The sequence below is a fragment of the Acanthopagrus latus genome, chromosome 6, assembly GCF_904848185.1.
Source record: "Acanthopagrus latus isolate v.2019 chromosome 6, fAcaLat1.1, whole genome shotgun sequence".
Classification (NCBI taxonomy): Eukaryota; Metazoa; Chordata; class Actinopteri; order Spariformes; family Sparidae; genus Acanthopagrus; species Acanthopagrus latus.
In genome coordinates, this window is record NC_051044.1 from 13,425,358 (window position 1) to 13,440,444 (window position 15,087).

At 39.3% G+C, this 15,087-nt stretch overlaps 1 protein-coding gene and 1 long non-coding RNA gene across 2 annotated transcripts; one reads left to right on the forward strand and one right to left on the reverse strand.

Annotated features, from left to right (window-relative positions):
- The first annotated feature begins 6 nt into the window (after positions 1–6).
- Positions 7–3,660, forward strand: mrps16 (mitochondrial ribosomal protein S16). The gene is made up of 4 exons (XM_037101207.1): positions 7–152; positions 373–407; positions 2,321–2,587; positions 3,210–3,660. Exons 2-4 carry the CDS (start codon positions 395–397, stop codon positions 3,344–3,346), a joined length of 417 nt encoding a protein of 138 aa, XP_036957102.1. The 5' UTR covers positions 7–152; positions 373–394; the 3' UTR covers positions 3,347–3,660.
- Positions 3,661–10,762: 7,102 nt separating this feature from the next.
- LOC119021154 lies at positions 10,763–14,619 on the reverse strand. Its single transcript, XR_005075493.1, has 3 exons — positions 13,618–14,619; positions 11,796–12,182; positions 10,763–10,884 (listed from the first exon to the last, which is right to left on the reverse strand). It is a non-coding gene; the product is annotated as an uncharacterized LOC119021154 (long non-coding RNA).
- Positions 14,620–15,087: the final 468 nt, after the last annotated feature.

Genomic DNA, 15,087 nt, shown 5'->3' on the forward strand with positions numbered 1-15,087 from the left:
ATTACGTCACTTCCTGTTTAAACATGGCGGCGCGCTGTTAAATGTGACATTACTTCTGCTGCTGAAAACATACAGTTATTTACGTTTTTACTTTATTATATGACCAGCAATTAGGGCGACATCTGAGGAGATTTTGCGTTACTTCGGTCAAGGTATTTTTTAAATATATTTTATTAGCATTTTTTGTTTTAAAAACCACACGTTGTCTTCAAGCAGGAGAGGCTCTGTACTATTAATGTTAGCTGTTAGCAACATCTCCGTAACTACACTCCTGACATTAAAGGACATTTTCAGGGTTATTGGGTGTCTACTTGGTGTTGCTGATACAGAAAGTTACTAATATACACTTGTGTGACGTTTGTCTTGTTGCAGGATTATCCAGCCAGCATACAACATGGTTCATTTATGTGAGTACACAGTGTGAAAGGGTACATTGGCTTGTGGCAGCGGGGACTTAAGCAGAGATTTAGCGTGTAATATCATATCTTTTTAAGAATCACATTCAGTAAAAGCAACCAGGGCAGCTTACGCACACAATAGTCACTGTAAAGTGTATCTCTTCAGGATGTGTGCTGCATAATAACTGAACGCTGCTTCTCCATGTTTAGTTTTGACTCTAGGGAGTGGAAGCAGACCTGTACCTGACGACCTCAAAGGTCTGAATGGTTCATAACGTAGCAGCAAATCAGAAATGTATTTTGGCCCTAAACCAACCAAATCAGTGCTTTATAACCCAACAGCAGGAATAAGGACAAATGTATCCCAAATCTCTTTAAGGTTAAGTGAACCCAAAATGAAAATTCAGTCATTAGCTACTCACCGTCATGACAATTAAAAGTTGTGTGTAGTTTCTTAGTCCACACAGCATTCCTGGATCTTCACATCTTAACAGTAATGCAACATTCTCCCTAACAGCTGAAGTAGATTGATACTTGATTTGAAATATAAAAAAATAAATAAAAATAGCATAAAATGGATCCATGCATCTTGTTCAGCATTATCCCAGTGTCAGGAAGCCCTGAGATTCCATATTAATTTGTTTAAGCTCTCAAGCTTCTGAGCTCAAAGTGTTAGCGCGCATCATGTCTGATGTGTCTGCAAAAAGCTTGTCACAGTGTAAATAAAGTCTTTTCAAATTATTTTGGGATCTTGGGGGTTCGGTAGGCTTGGATTATGCTGAACAAGCTGATTCCATTCAATATTTTTCTTTTCTTAATGGTTTCAAAGAAATTCCCATTTACTTAAATTGTTCAGATTGGATTAGAGTAGATTAGATCAACTTTATTTATCCCAAAACGGGGAAATTCACTTGTTACGACAGCTAAACAGGAAATATGCATAGTATGCAAGATAAATAGAAAATAAATTGGAAAAAAAAGATATTTACAAAAAAACAAAGTGAGTGGAAAGTGATTATGACACAAATTAAGAGAATGAGGCAATGCTGTTTGGCTCTGAAGCCCCAGGAATGTTCTGTGGACGAAGAAATTTCCATCAGTACAGGGGCAGTAGATACTGACTAAGTTTTACATTTTTGATGAACATATATATTTTAATGCATTTTATGTGGGTTAATTTTCTGTTAGTCTGTTAATTGACAACATGTTGACAAATTATCAAGTACACTCAACTTCCAATCTTTTAGATACTCCCAGTGAAAACTATACAATTCTTAGTGAAGTTCATGACACTTAGTTTTTGTTTGTACTGTTTTAAAGAGGCACTGATTTAACTCTATTGCTAGATGTTTTTAGATGTCTGTGCTATGTTGTCCACCCTCTTCATGTCAAAAATAGACCAAATAGTAGAACATTTATGAAACACCTCTAACAGAAACTTAACTTTATAATATAGGATTTAGACTGCATTTGTCATAGTTACGTGGATACAAAGTAGTTACAGTGTACTTGTACCACCTTCATAGAGCAGATTTCAGTAGTATTTCACAATGAGGGAGAAACACAACGGACACAATTTAACTCTACACCAAAGCAAATTTCACTATTTCTCCTCCCTTCACTGTTTTTCCATTCGTCTTGTTCAAGGAAGTAACTTTGTTTGAAGCAGGAGGAAGTCCGAGATTTGGTAAACAGAGTTGCTAAGTAAGATGTTAGTCCTTGGTGTACTCAAGATTTCATGATATGAAATATGCCTACAGGTAATGACTTGCACATTGTAGTAAATCCCCTTTTGACAATACAGTGTTTATTGGAGAATGTGGGTTACCTGTCTGTTACTGATGCAGTGAGGTGTTAAATGCATACAAAAAAATATTTGTTTTTCCTTGACCATGCTTACTGTGCTTATTTTCCCTCTGCAGCATCACTCCTGCTGAAAAAGTACCATGCGGGCTATGTCGTCATCCGATTAGCTCTTGCAGGCCACAAACAAGCAAACAGACCCTTTTATCGCATTGTGGCAGCTTACAACAAAAGGGCCAGAGATGGTAAATACATAGAGCAGCTGGGTACCTATGACCCACTCCCGAACATCTACAATGAGAAACTCGTCAGCTTCAACTTTGACCGAATCAAGCACTGGATCGGCTGTGGCGCTCACCCGACAAAGCCAGTGGCCAAACTTCTAGGTGTGTATTCATCACATTAGCATGTCCTTGAAGATGTCTTGACATTGCTTCAGTCTATTGTGGCCCTGTCCTTGGAGTATTGTGACTCAGTAGTGATTTGTTTCCTCAATGAAGTAAATATTTAACTTTTTATAAGCACCAACACCCTATACTTATCTGTGCTGACTTCTTTGTAACGCCATCTGAGCTCTTTTTATTATTTTCAGCCATAAAGATGATTAACTTAGAGAATGGATGGTAAACTGAAACCTAGGCTTTACTTCCCCGAAAACGAAACTACAGTAAATCTTAAAAGTAACTCGTAACTCATATACATTCACAAAAATCCTAGGTTGCTTTTTGGCAAGAGTTTCACTTTAACTTGACTAATTAAAGCATTGTATGGATGCAGATAAAATGAGCCTTTCATGATGATAACAAGCGTCTGTATAACCAAGTTGGTTCTCCAAAAAATATTCCACAACAAGGAATCCAAATTAACTTAAAAGTTTTGATGTATGAGCTTTCAAAAAAAGGGCAGCATCTCTAGGCTGTGTGCTGTGGCTATGTCTGTGCCATAGTTTGTTGGAAGAGCTTGTAGTGAAAGACGTGGTCTTCCTTTCTCCACTCTCTGTTTCAACAGGGATTGCTGGATTTTTCCCTCTGCACCCCATGACAATAACAGAGGCAGAGCGTCGAAGAGCCAAAGCAATGCTGACGGAAACAGCAACAGGAACAGAGGGTGGTCAGGAGGAGGCACAGAAGGAGGCTGAAGTGTGAGAATTAAAGCTGGAAACTGCATGTGACTGTCCAGAACATGAAGATGTCACAGTCATCTGGACACACAAGCAACTGATTTGATTCCTTACTTGTTTGGTGGACTGGAGGAAGCAATGTCAAATATGGTATATTATAGTTGTAGCTGCTTTAGTAGCAGCTCTGAACAACTCATATTTAAACTGAGTCTTGATCGAATTCATTAACGTCAGGTTTTGTTTTTGAGAGTGGCGTGCATAACAGGCAGTTGTCCGCATTTACTGTTTTGTTTGATTTAAATAAAGTATTTCATTATTATTGCATTTCTTTGACATTAAGCTGCAGATTTTTTTCTTTTCTGCTTTGTGCAACTCTGACCTTTATAGGCGATCCGCCCAAGAATGTCAAGAAATGCATTTGTTTTGTTTCTTTTCAACCGGACTAGTGAACCTTGGAATCATTCCTCCTTCTGTGGTCTATGTTGGTTCGTTTTTTGGCCTGCATGTATTTGAACATGCACACATGAATCAATATTGAACGTCAGTGATGTCAAACACAAGAAACGAAAGAAATCAGAAGTGGGTGGGTTTGTTGATACAGTGATTGGCAAGTTTTACAGCACCTTGTACCTTTTTGGACATGCATTCTCCACCCTTACACTGTGTGTTTTGCAAACCTTTGTAAATAACGATTTCCACAGAGAAGGCACATGATGGATGCCAATTTTAGATTGACGATACCACAAACTATTTGTTTATAAAGGTAACAGTCTTGTGATATTTTTTGCCATTACAGGATCAAGATTGATAGACTAAATTCATCATTTTATCAGCTCTACCTTGTAATTATGACCACTGAAACAGTATACAGTGCGTACACTAAATAACCACTGTCAGAGTTTGAATAATTACGATGGAAAAGCATTGCAGTAATAGGTTCATTTAACTTCTAAAGCGTAGTCACACCACTTCATTCTGTGGTTTGAAACCTAAAGCAGTAAATGTCTTCCTGAACAAGTCATTGTACAAGAAGTATGTGCATGTTGTGTTTGTCGAACTTCGTGCAGAGAAAGCACATTTAGTTCTATATTTAGTGTTTTGTGGTACCTGTTCATTAAAAGAGATTAGCTCTGGTGCTTAATAAAAAGGTCCTACAAATCATTGAACAAAGTACCACAAACACTTACTGATGATGGGCTCTCTTCAGTATTTATATAAACTGCTGTTTGGTTTGTGTGTCACATGGTTTTCCTCATATGCTTAAGGAGAGAATGAGCTAAGATAAGCCACTTTTTACATTTTATTATTTGATTTCAAAATAAGAATGTAATTTGTTTCAAGTCGTGCTACAGTAAATACACCTCTGGCTGTGTCCCCATGGAAATTGGGGGAAAAGAAAACAAGTTATCTTTGATGGTTTCAGAACAACGATTAATCAGAAAACTAATTGCCCCAAGGTGGGAGCGGTCCTCTAGGTGTAAACAGCCACCATTAAAGACTAATATAAAAAATGAATTTTGAGAATTGTTTAAAACTTTCCTGATACCATCAACTTAACAAAGGAAAAAAATTATGTTTGTGTGTTCCTGGTAAACATGCTAACTTAACATTTTCAGTAAATATTAAACTAATCTTTGTGTGTATGACAGAATAAATGTATGTCTAAAAGTGCTTCTCCATGTGCTCCATGAAGTGAGCTATCTTAAGTGTATTTCCTTAACTTGTGGTCAAATGACTACCTTCGTTTCTGGTTACCTAAATACAGGGGATCAACATATTAAACCCACTGGCTTGACTTCCTCCATTCCTCCAATAAAAAGACTGATACAAGCCAAGACACACTAAACAACACCCAGGCGACATATCAAAGTGGAGCAGAAACAATTAATCAACTTAAAATAGTTCCCCTGTTGACATTGCTTAATTTCCTTGAGGACTATGGAATAAAAGTCAGTTTGATTCCTGGACATGTTGAGGTACTGAGCTTTCCCATACATCTGTAATCATGAAGCAGCAGGGCACTGGTGAAACACTTTGGTCACACTCAGGACAGTTACAGGCTATATGAAATGTATTTCAAGAACATAATGAATTAAATTTTATGACCCAATTACAAAAACTCTGTCATGAATTAAATACAGTCAAGGATAACACGGTGTGAAGGAAATATTCTCTTTTTTGCATGGCATTTCATAAAATGTGGTATTCTACAGGCAAACAGAGGTATGGGGAGCTTTACCCAAACCTTTTGTGGCTTCATGTTCAAAAGAAATATTTGTGTTTAACCTCCTCACACGTCCCTTTTTACTTGGTGCAATTGAGACTGTAGCCGTACTTGGAATCCTGTTGAACACTATTTATGATTTGTCTATAAAGTTCAAAAGACTGTATTGTCAAGAAGTCAAGAAGAAGAAGAAGAAGAAGGAGAAGATCAGGTATATTAATATTTCCAGCTCTTACTGTTTGAAAATTGTCAGCAAATGCATGATGTGTATTGATGTTGCATTGGGTAATAAGTATTTTCTTACAAGAATCACTCTCACCCAAACCCCACCTCACCCACTCATATCTTAGTCCTTGTTGACTCTAACGTCACTATGATCTGTACCTCTGTAAACAAGCCTGTACAGGGTGTGAGTGCACTTTCAGGGAACTTCATAAATCTCTGCATCGCCAGGCTATAAGACTGAAAACGTTTTCCTAGGGAGGGAAGCTCAATTTAGAAGTTGATCATTGATGACATACATGATTGAGTCATATGATACAGGCACTGGTTATCTGATGTTTATGGCCTACAAGTGCTAAAGGAACCAAACTTGACTGCCAATCCAGAGACGGTTATCAGCGCAATTCAGTGGCAGTTTACTACAAGACTGAAAATTGCAGGGCATCTAAATTCTTCTTTTCATCAGACTGCATCCATCACTGAAAGACATCGCTGCCATTTAAGTATTTCAGCTTTATATCTTTTGGATGATTTACTGAATTCATGGTAAAATGAAAAAACTGGATTATTTGGGAAACTGTAACTGGAGGAGGCCACTCACCTTTGTTTTAATCCTTACCCTTGTTGTCACCGTGCTCATTGCAGTTTGTGTGTTCTTTACACAAAAAAGAGGTAAGTCTGTGATTTCTTAGATTGTTTATTGCATAACCAAGTGAGCCTCAATAAAATGTCTGAATGTGACCCTCTTAACTAGGGATTTCCTGATCCGATCTGTAGGATCGAAAACGGGTGATATGGGCATTTTTCCACTGATTGAATCGCAAATTTAAACGTGGACCTACAGAAGCCGAGAACAGCCATGTTATCACTATCACAAGATAACAGTGCATAAAAAAAAGCCGTTCTCGGCTTCCGTATGTGCCCGAGTCCGATTTTTTTTTTTTTTTGTCAGTGCACAATTTGGAGCAGAACGCAGACACGCGCGTAATGTTACTCTGGCAAACTTGTGGATAAAATATCTGCAGCGTGTTAATATCTTTAATTTACCACGCGACAGCAGTCCAACAGCGACATGTAACATCTGCAATACAACTGTTTCGCGAGGGGGTAACAAAAGAGCTGCATTTAATACTACAAATTTGAAATAGCAAATAAAAAAACAAACACTCAAAGAATACAACGAGTTCGCTGAAGCAATACAGGCAAAGACACCGAGGCAACAAACACTTGTGAATACTCTCAGAAGGAAAGAGAAATGTCCTCGAGACAGCGACATAGCCAAAAATATTACAGAAAAGGTAAATGAATTCATTGCTCGGGATCAACACCTGTCTCATCCTCTCAGTGCTAGAGGATCAGGGTTTTCTGTGTCACCTGGAGTTTTTGAACCCCCGGTATACTCTATCACCTCGGCATTACATGATTACATTTGCCGTCTTCATATTGGGCAGCCCGCCGCAAATTCGGCCGTCCTTTTTGCGTCTAGGTCCGCGGATTTAGACAGAGGGCGGTATATTGGGGGTCTGTTATGGTCCGCCGATTTGCCGCCTCGGAGGGTACACTTATTTCCACCTCCATTGCTATCTAAATCCGAGACGTCAATGTGCTGGCAACTGCGTGCGATGGGCGGAGGTGTCGATGATGTGCACTGTTATGCGACCCACAGCCGCGCAGTTCTGAAACCAGGAAACAGCTGATCACAGCAGTCAGTCCATCACTTCATCCGCGGACGTCAAGATGAGCAACTGGGAAGCCGCTGAGATCGGGGAGATGCCAGCATCTCCTCGGTCTCTGTAGCTGTCTTCAGTTTTGCCAGATCTTGCGAGAGAAACAAGCAAGTGGGCCTATGAAAACAAGCCCAAACTAAGCTCTGGCCGTGGTAAAAAAAAAAAAAAAAAAAAAAACAGAACATATATATGAATATTTCCAGCACTAACTGTTTGAAATTTGTTGCATTGGGTAATAAGTATTTTCTTACAAGAATCACTCTCACCCAAACCCCACCTCGCCCATTCATATCTTAGTCCTTGTTGACTCTAACGTCACTATGATCTGTACCTCTGTAAACAAGCCTGTACAGGGTGTGAGTGCACTTTCAGGGAACTTCAAAAATTGCTGCAGTGCCAGGCCATAATACGTAAAAGGTTTGCCTAGGGAGGGAAGCTCAGTTCAGAAGTTGATCATTGATGACATAAATGATTGAGTCATATGATACAGGCACTGGTTATCTGATGTTTATGGCCTACAAGTGCTAAAGGAACCAAACTTGACTCCCAATCCAGAGACGGTTATCAGCGCAATTCAGTGGCAGTTTATTACAAGATTGAAAATTGCAGGGCGTCCAAATTCTTCTTCATCACCAGACTGCATCCATCACTGAAAGACATCGCTGCCATTTAAGTATTTCAGCTTTATATCGTTTGAATGATTTGCTGAATTCATGGTAAAATGAAAAGGCTGGATTATTTGGGAAACTGTAACTGGAGGAGGCCACTCACCTTTGTTTTAATCCTTACCCTTGTTGTCACCGTGCTCATTGCAGTTTGTGTGTTCTTTACACAAAAAAGAGGTAAGTCTGTAATTTCTTAGATTGTTTATTGCATAACCAAGTGAGCCTCAATAACAAGTCTGAATGTGACCCTCTTAACTAGGGATTATATATTACAATATGGGTATTTTCCCGCTGATCGGATCGCAATTTTGAACGTGGACCTGCGGAAGCCGAGAACGCCTTGATTTTTCTTCTTTATCTCTTCCGTTATTCCGTAAGATTGTTTTCTCTTTATTAATAATAATCTTAGTTAATAATGTGTTCGTCTTGATTTCAACCTACAAGAGCTGCCACGAACGGCTTCCGTACTATTAAATTAATTAATAAACGTTTAATTACGTTTCGCATTACATTGCCAAGTTAACCTTAGCCTACATTTACGTTACCTGAGCTGAAGCAGCCGGATAGAAAGGAGTTTGTCAGCCTCTCGTCTGCTAACCGGTAACCGCTAAACAAACCCATTCAAGTAAACAAACTAACTTACTACAGCTACAGCCAGTGGCTACAGAAGCAGAGAGAGAGAGAGAGAGAGAGAAGCCGCTGCCTCGTCTAGAACTCCACCAGGCACGTAGATGAGACGTGACAGTGGACCGACTTGAACCTTTGTGAGTTATAAATGCATTAACATAACTTTATTGTGGGGGTTAACAAGTCGTTTTCCGCTTATTCAACGTGCTTAAAAATGAGTAATATTGCAGAAGAGCGCCCAATTGTGCGTGTTAAGCTAGCTGCTTGTTAAGGAGAGTTAAGAATAATCTGATAGCTGTTTGTCTTTACACAAATCTTCCTCCAGATATTGAGTTTACTCTGACTTTGCTGTTGTAAACGTTGTTCCTGCTAACAGTCACAGTAGCAGTCACATTAGTAATTTCTTGGTTTTGTCACATTTTTAGATGTGTAGCCTGTATTTCTAGTGTGCACTTGCCTTCCATTATTTATCCTAATAATAAACCAGTGTTTTATTGCTTTTTAAGAATTGCAGCTGAATTGCATGTCTTCCAAACCTCAGTATTATGATAATGTGAATAAACTCATGTTGAAAATAATTTGTTGACACAAAAGAAATGGCAATTGCAAATTACTCACAGCTACACAGGATACACATCTAAGTAGTTAGCTTTCTATAAGTATTTTTTCATTAATTTGACATAAATTAATCTATATATTGTGTTATTAAGGCCTGAAAAAAAATTGGTACATACTGCCCTTTTCTGACTTTGAGCCCCTGCCCTTCTGTAATCATGTGCACGTCCCTGAAGCGGAGCATGTAAAACAGGCATCGAGGAGATGCTGAACACGTGCGAAATAGACAAGCAACGGGTCCACGTCATTTTACCTGACAATGGAAGGAATATGAAAAAAGCAGTGAATGATATGGAGGTACCAAGTGTGGGCTCCATCGCGCACACACTTCAGCTGGCTGTACACGAGGGTCTGCTGTCATAGCCAGGGCCATTTCTTTCTTTATAGATAGATAGATAGATAGATAGATAGATAGATAGATAGATAGATAGATACTTTATTGATCCCGGAGGAAATTCAAGCATCCAGTAGCAATAACAAACATTGAACATACATTGAGCATACATACAATATCAAAGAAACAGTAGAAATAAAAATATGGAATAAAAAATGTTATAAAAATGTTTTGTACAACTGTATAAAAATATAAAGTGATATTAAAAATATAAAGTGACATAGAGGTAAAGAGTATGAAGGGGACAGGGGACGGTGTACAATTAAATTAAATTGGGCTATAAAAGATGAAAATAAAAGATGAAAATTGGGCTATAAAAGATGAGTGCTTTTGAGTGCATTTGTCCATTGTCTATTGTGCTTCCTGACATCACTGTGAGCTGTTGTACAGCCTGATGGCCAGGGGGACGAAAGAGTTATTGTGTCTGTTGGTGGAGCAGGATTGAGACAGCAGTCTGCCACTGAACACGCTCCTCTGCCTGCTGAAGGTGTTGTGCAGAGGGTGGTGGGTGTTGTCCAGTATGGACAGCAGTTTGTCCAGGGTCCTTCTCTCTGCCACAGTCACCAGAGAGTCCAGCTCTGTGCCCACCACTGAGCCAGCTCTCCTCACCAGTCTGTCCAGTCAGGCAGCGTCCCTCTTCTTGCTGCTTCCTCCCCAGCAAACCACAGCGTAGAAGAGGACGCTGGCCACCACAGACCCTATGGGGGCCCTATGCAAGATGCTGTTCAGGGGCCCTTATTTTGTCAAACTAAGATGGATAGATTCCTAACCCTTTTAGGTGATCTACAAAGATGCAACAATCTATTACATTTTAAGAGGAAAACAGGCTAGAGTCGTGAAAACCTCTCTCAAATTAAAATCAAACATCTTAAATTGACCCCTCTAAGCAAGTTGAACTGATGGAACATGATAATACAAGGTAAACAGTGGGGATCTTCTAGGACAATAAATGAAACTGATGCAGTGTTCCTCCAAAATATTTATTTTAAATTGTAAAACATTTTTAAACTTAAACATTCTGGTCTGGTGGTGCTGAAGATGGCCCTGCTGCTTCCTGGTCTGTGGCTCCAAAATATTTCAGAATTGCTCCTGCAATGACAAAACTGCTAAGATTACCAAGCAAAATGGATCCTAAGCAAATATTCATACTATATAATTGAGTTATGTTACACTAATGCAGAACATCATCTGTTTTTATATTAAACATTGCAATATACAGCACAGTGTCCCTTTAAAGCATGCACCCAATTTCAGTTATCACTTTTAAACATTTTTCAACACATTGTACTTGCTAGAGTAATAAACCAAGTTAAATGACTGATGAGCAGTATGTGATACTGAAGGAATAGTGTATATTTCACAGGTATTACAAGGTGGACTACTTGTGCCTAACTGATGATATGGTCCTATATTCTGTCGGCAGAACTAATGATCATATATAATATAGTTTACTTTGAATTTACTTTAGTTTGTGTGATTATGATCATTTTAAATAAAACAAAGTAATACATCAAAAACATAACTAAACTGTAGGACTGTAGGCAAATTTGTTCAAATCATATTGTCACAATAAATATTCTAATAAATGTGGTAAAGAAAGACGCAACTCAGTAGAGTTAACAATAATCCACTGCCACAGTAGTCCATGATAATCAACATTAGGCCTAATATGTATATGTGCTTTTTAGGACACTTCACATTAGAGACCTATAAACTGGGAACACAAAAATTGATAAATTAATCATGAAAATAATCCTAAAGTAATGTAACGTGGCAAATATTTAACACCAAAGGAGGTCTATGAAGGAATAGCATCTCCCACTAGACGAGGATACATCAGACATGACAGACATCTCCCTAACAACACACCCTCCCTCCCAAATGTGATGCCAACACGCTGGACCTGCTATAATTAGCCCTTTCCTAAAGCAAACACTTAAGCTAGCTAAAGGTTTGGCATTAGCTCCCCCTCCACCCCACATCATGAAAACAAACCTTACCTTTATCCTGTGAGTGTTTTTCTTCATTTAGTTTCTTCTTTTTTCTGAACTAGATGAATACTTTCGTTTTGATGCTATGCCGTAAATGACCGGTACCAGCAGCTCAGCGCAACTCGCCTCACCTCTCCTAGCTTAGTTGTACTGGTCATCATAGCAACAGGGCGCAATAGACACTAGACCTGACCAATCGGTAGAGAGCAGATCTGACCAATCACCGGGCCAGGTGCCAGGTACTTTTGACACCTTTTCCATCAGGTCACTCCTCAGATATTGAGACCAGACCTGTAACTTGAGGGGGCACCCTAGTGGTGCGGGGGCCCTGTGCACCCACATAGTCTGCATATAGCAAGAAACGGCCCTGGTCACAGCGCAGCATCACAGACTCACCTGGTAACACAAGGAAGGTGGTAGGCTAATGTTACAATAGTATATGCAAAATAAGAAAGAGCTATATGAAACTACATACTTTGTTTCAACAAAATAAAAAACCTATTAGAGAACAACTTGGATGCAGGTACTTCTTTTCTTAATGCAGCTGTATTATCTAGGAAAATATTAGTTCAGGCTAAGTATCGTATCAGGACTCAGTATCGCGTTTACTAACTATTAAAGGACTCGGATCAGGATTGAGGTAAAACAAAACCTGATTGGGACATCCCTACTCTTAACATGTATTTCTGCATTGCCATTAAACTTGGACATTATTAATTTAAGTCCAGACAATCTGATACGAAATCAATGCAGAAAGTCAAAGTAGAATGACAGCTTATCGCTGTTAACTTGCACCCTAATCTTCATACAATGCAATGTTGATGTTATTTTGTTTTGTCATCAAGCAGAAATTTAAATGTATGTTTTATTGGGTCTTTTTAAAGAAGCTTATTCAAAACCATGTGAAAAATACAAACCATTGCTTTTCTGTTGGATTACTTTTTAAACATATAACTCGTAACCATTCGTTTATAAAGTTTTTCAGTAAGTTTGATTTTTTAATAACCATGCATCATCTCAGGCTTGGACTGTTATTCTTGTTGGGGAAGAAATATGATTCTCCCAGGACAGTATGTCTCCAAACAACAGACATTAAAGTCTGGACATTAACAGTGACAATTGCTTATAAGCAAGTCATCAGTGCCTCTGAATCTTCTTCATCTCTACTGAATGGTCAGCTGAAATTCCACAACAATTGTGTTCTTGGTTCATCCTAAATTCCCTGGAAGCAGTATAGTTGACATAAAAGGGAAATGAAAAATACTGGCTGTAGACTGACTGGCATATTCACTTATAACTGAAAAAACTAAATTATAAAACACAAACATTACACTAATAGATATGTGCCTTAAATAAGGAAAAAAAGTCCATTTGATGTTGGAGGAATGGAATATTATTGTACTTGAATATAATTATTGTTATATCAAATCTCTTCTTTGAGTCTAGAGGTCAGGCTCCACACTACTTGATTCACCGAGGTCCTATTTTTTTTTTTTTTTTATTTGAAGGCTGAATTGAGTAAGACTCTTGGGATAGTTGCCAGACATTGATTTAAACAAACACACCCAAGAGAGTGATACATTTATTGTAGCTTGATAGTTAAATTGTGATGGAAGTTGCTCTGATGTCCACTGACAAGTATTTTTATAACATGCAAATGTTGTCTTGTTCAACAGGAAATCATGAAAGAAAACAGGATCAGCATGAAGAAACATGGTGGAAAACACAGGCAACAGACAACAAGGAAACAAAGACTCTGTCAAATATAAACATGACAGTGAATGACTTGTCAGAGGTTTTGCAAATGAGATTAGCATTTAATAGTACACACCAACGTACATCGAAGGGACGATCCCAAGATCTCAAGATCACTCAGCTTCGATCAGCTGAACCATCTACATCTGGAAACTCCTCACCCACCAAGGCACAATTTACATCTACTGCGATGGTGACAGCGACGGGAGAATCCGACACAACATTTTCATCCTCAGCGGTCACCACAAGTGGACCTACAGCAACCTCCAGCAGTGATCAAACAACTGTAATTACCTCCACAGACACAGATTTATCAACCAGTCCTACTTCTGCATCCCCCTCAGTGACAGCTCATGTCACTCAAGCATCTCCTGAACAATCAACTGAAACAACAGAACCAATAACCAAGACCACTCAGCTTCCATCAACTAGCCACGAACCATCTACAACAAGAATGTCCTCACCCACCAAGGTGAAGTTTACATCTTCTGCGATGGACACAACTACCAGAGAGTCTGAGTCAACACTGCCAACATCAACAGTCAACACAAGTGCATCTACAGCAACCTCCAGCAATGATCAAATGACAACTGTAATTACTTCCACAGTCACGGAGTTATCAGCCAGTCCAACTTCTACATCCCTGTCAATAACACCCCATGTCACTCAAACATCTCCTGGACAATCAACTGAAACAACAGAACCAATAACCAAGACCACTCACCTTCCATCAACTAGCCACGAACCATCTACAACAAGAATCTCCTCACCCACTGAGACACAGTTTATATCTTCTGCAGTGGTGACATCGACGGGAGAATCCGACACAACACTGTCACCCACAACGGTCACCACAAGTGGACCTACAGCAACCTCCAGCAGTGATCAAACAACAACTGTAATTACCTCCACAGTCACAGAGTTATCAGCCAGTCCTACTTCTGCATCCCCCTCAGTGACAGCTCATGTCACTCAAACATCTCCTGGACAATCAACTGAAACAATAGAACCAATAACCACGACCACTCAGCTTCCATCAACTAGCCAAGAACCATCTACAACAAAAATTTCCTCACCCACCGAGACACAGTTTATATCTTCTGCAAAGGTGACATCGACGGGAGAATCCGACACAACACTGTCACCCACAACAGTCACCACAAGTGGACCTACAGCAAACTCCAGCAGTGATCAAACAACAACTGTAATTACCTCCACAGACACAGAGTTATCAGCCAGTCCTACTTCTGCATCCCCCTCAGTGACAGCTCATGTCACTCAAACATCTCCTGGACAATCAACTGAAACAACAGAACCAATAACCACGACCACTCAGCTTCCATCAACTAGCCAAGAACCATCTACAACAAAAATTTCCTCACCCACCGAGACACACTTTACAGCTTCTGCAGTGGTGACATCGACGGGAGAATCCGACACAACACTGTCACCCACAACGGTCACCACAAGTGAACCTACAGCAACCTCGAGCAGTGATCAAACAACAACTGTAATTACCTCCACAGACACAGAGTTATCAGCCAGT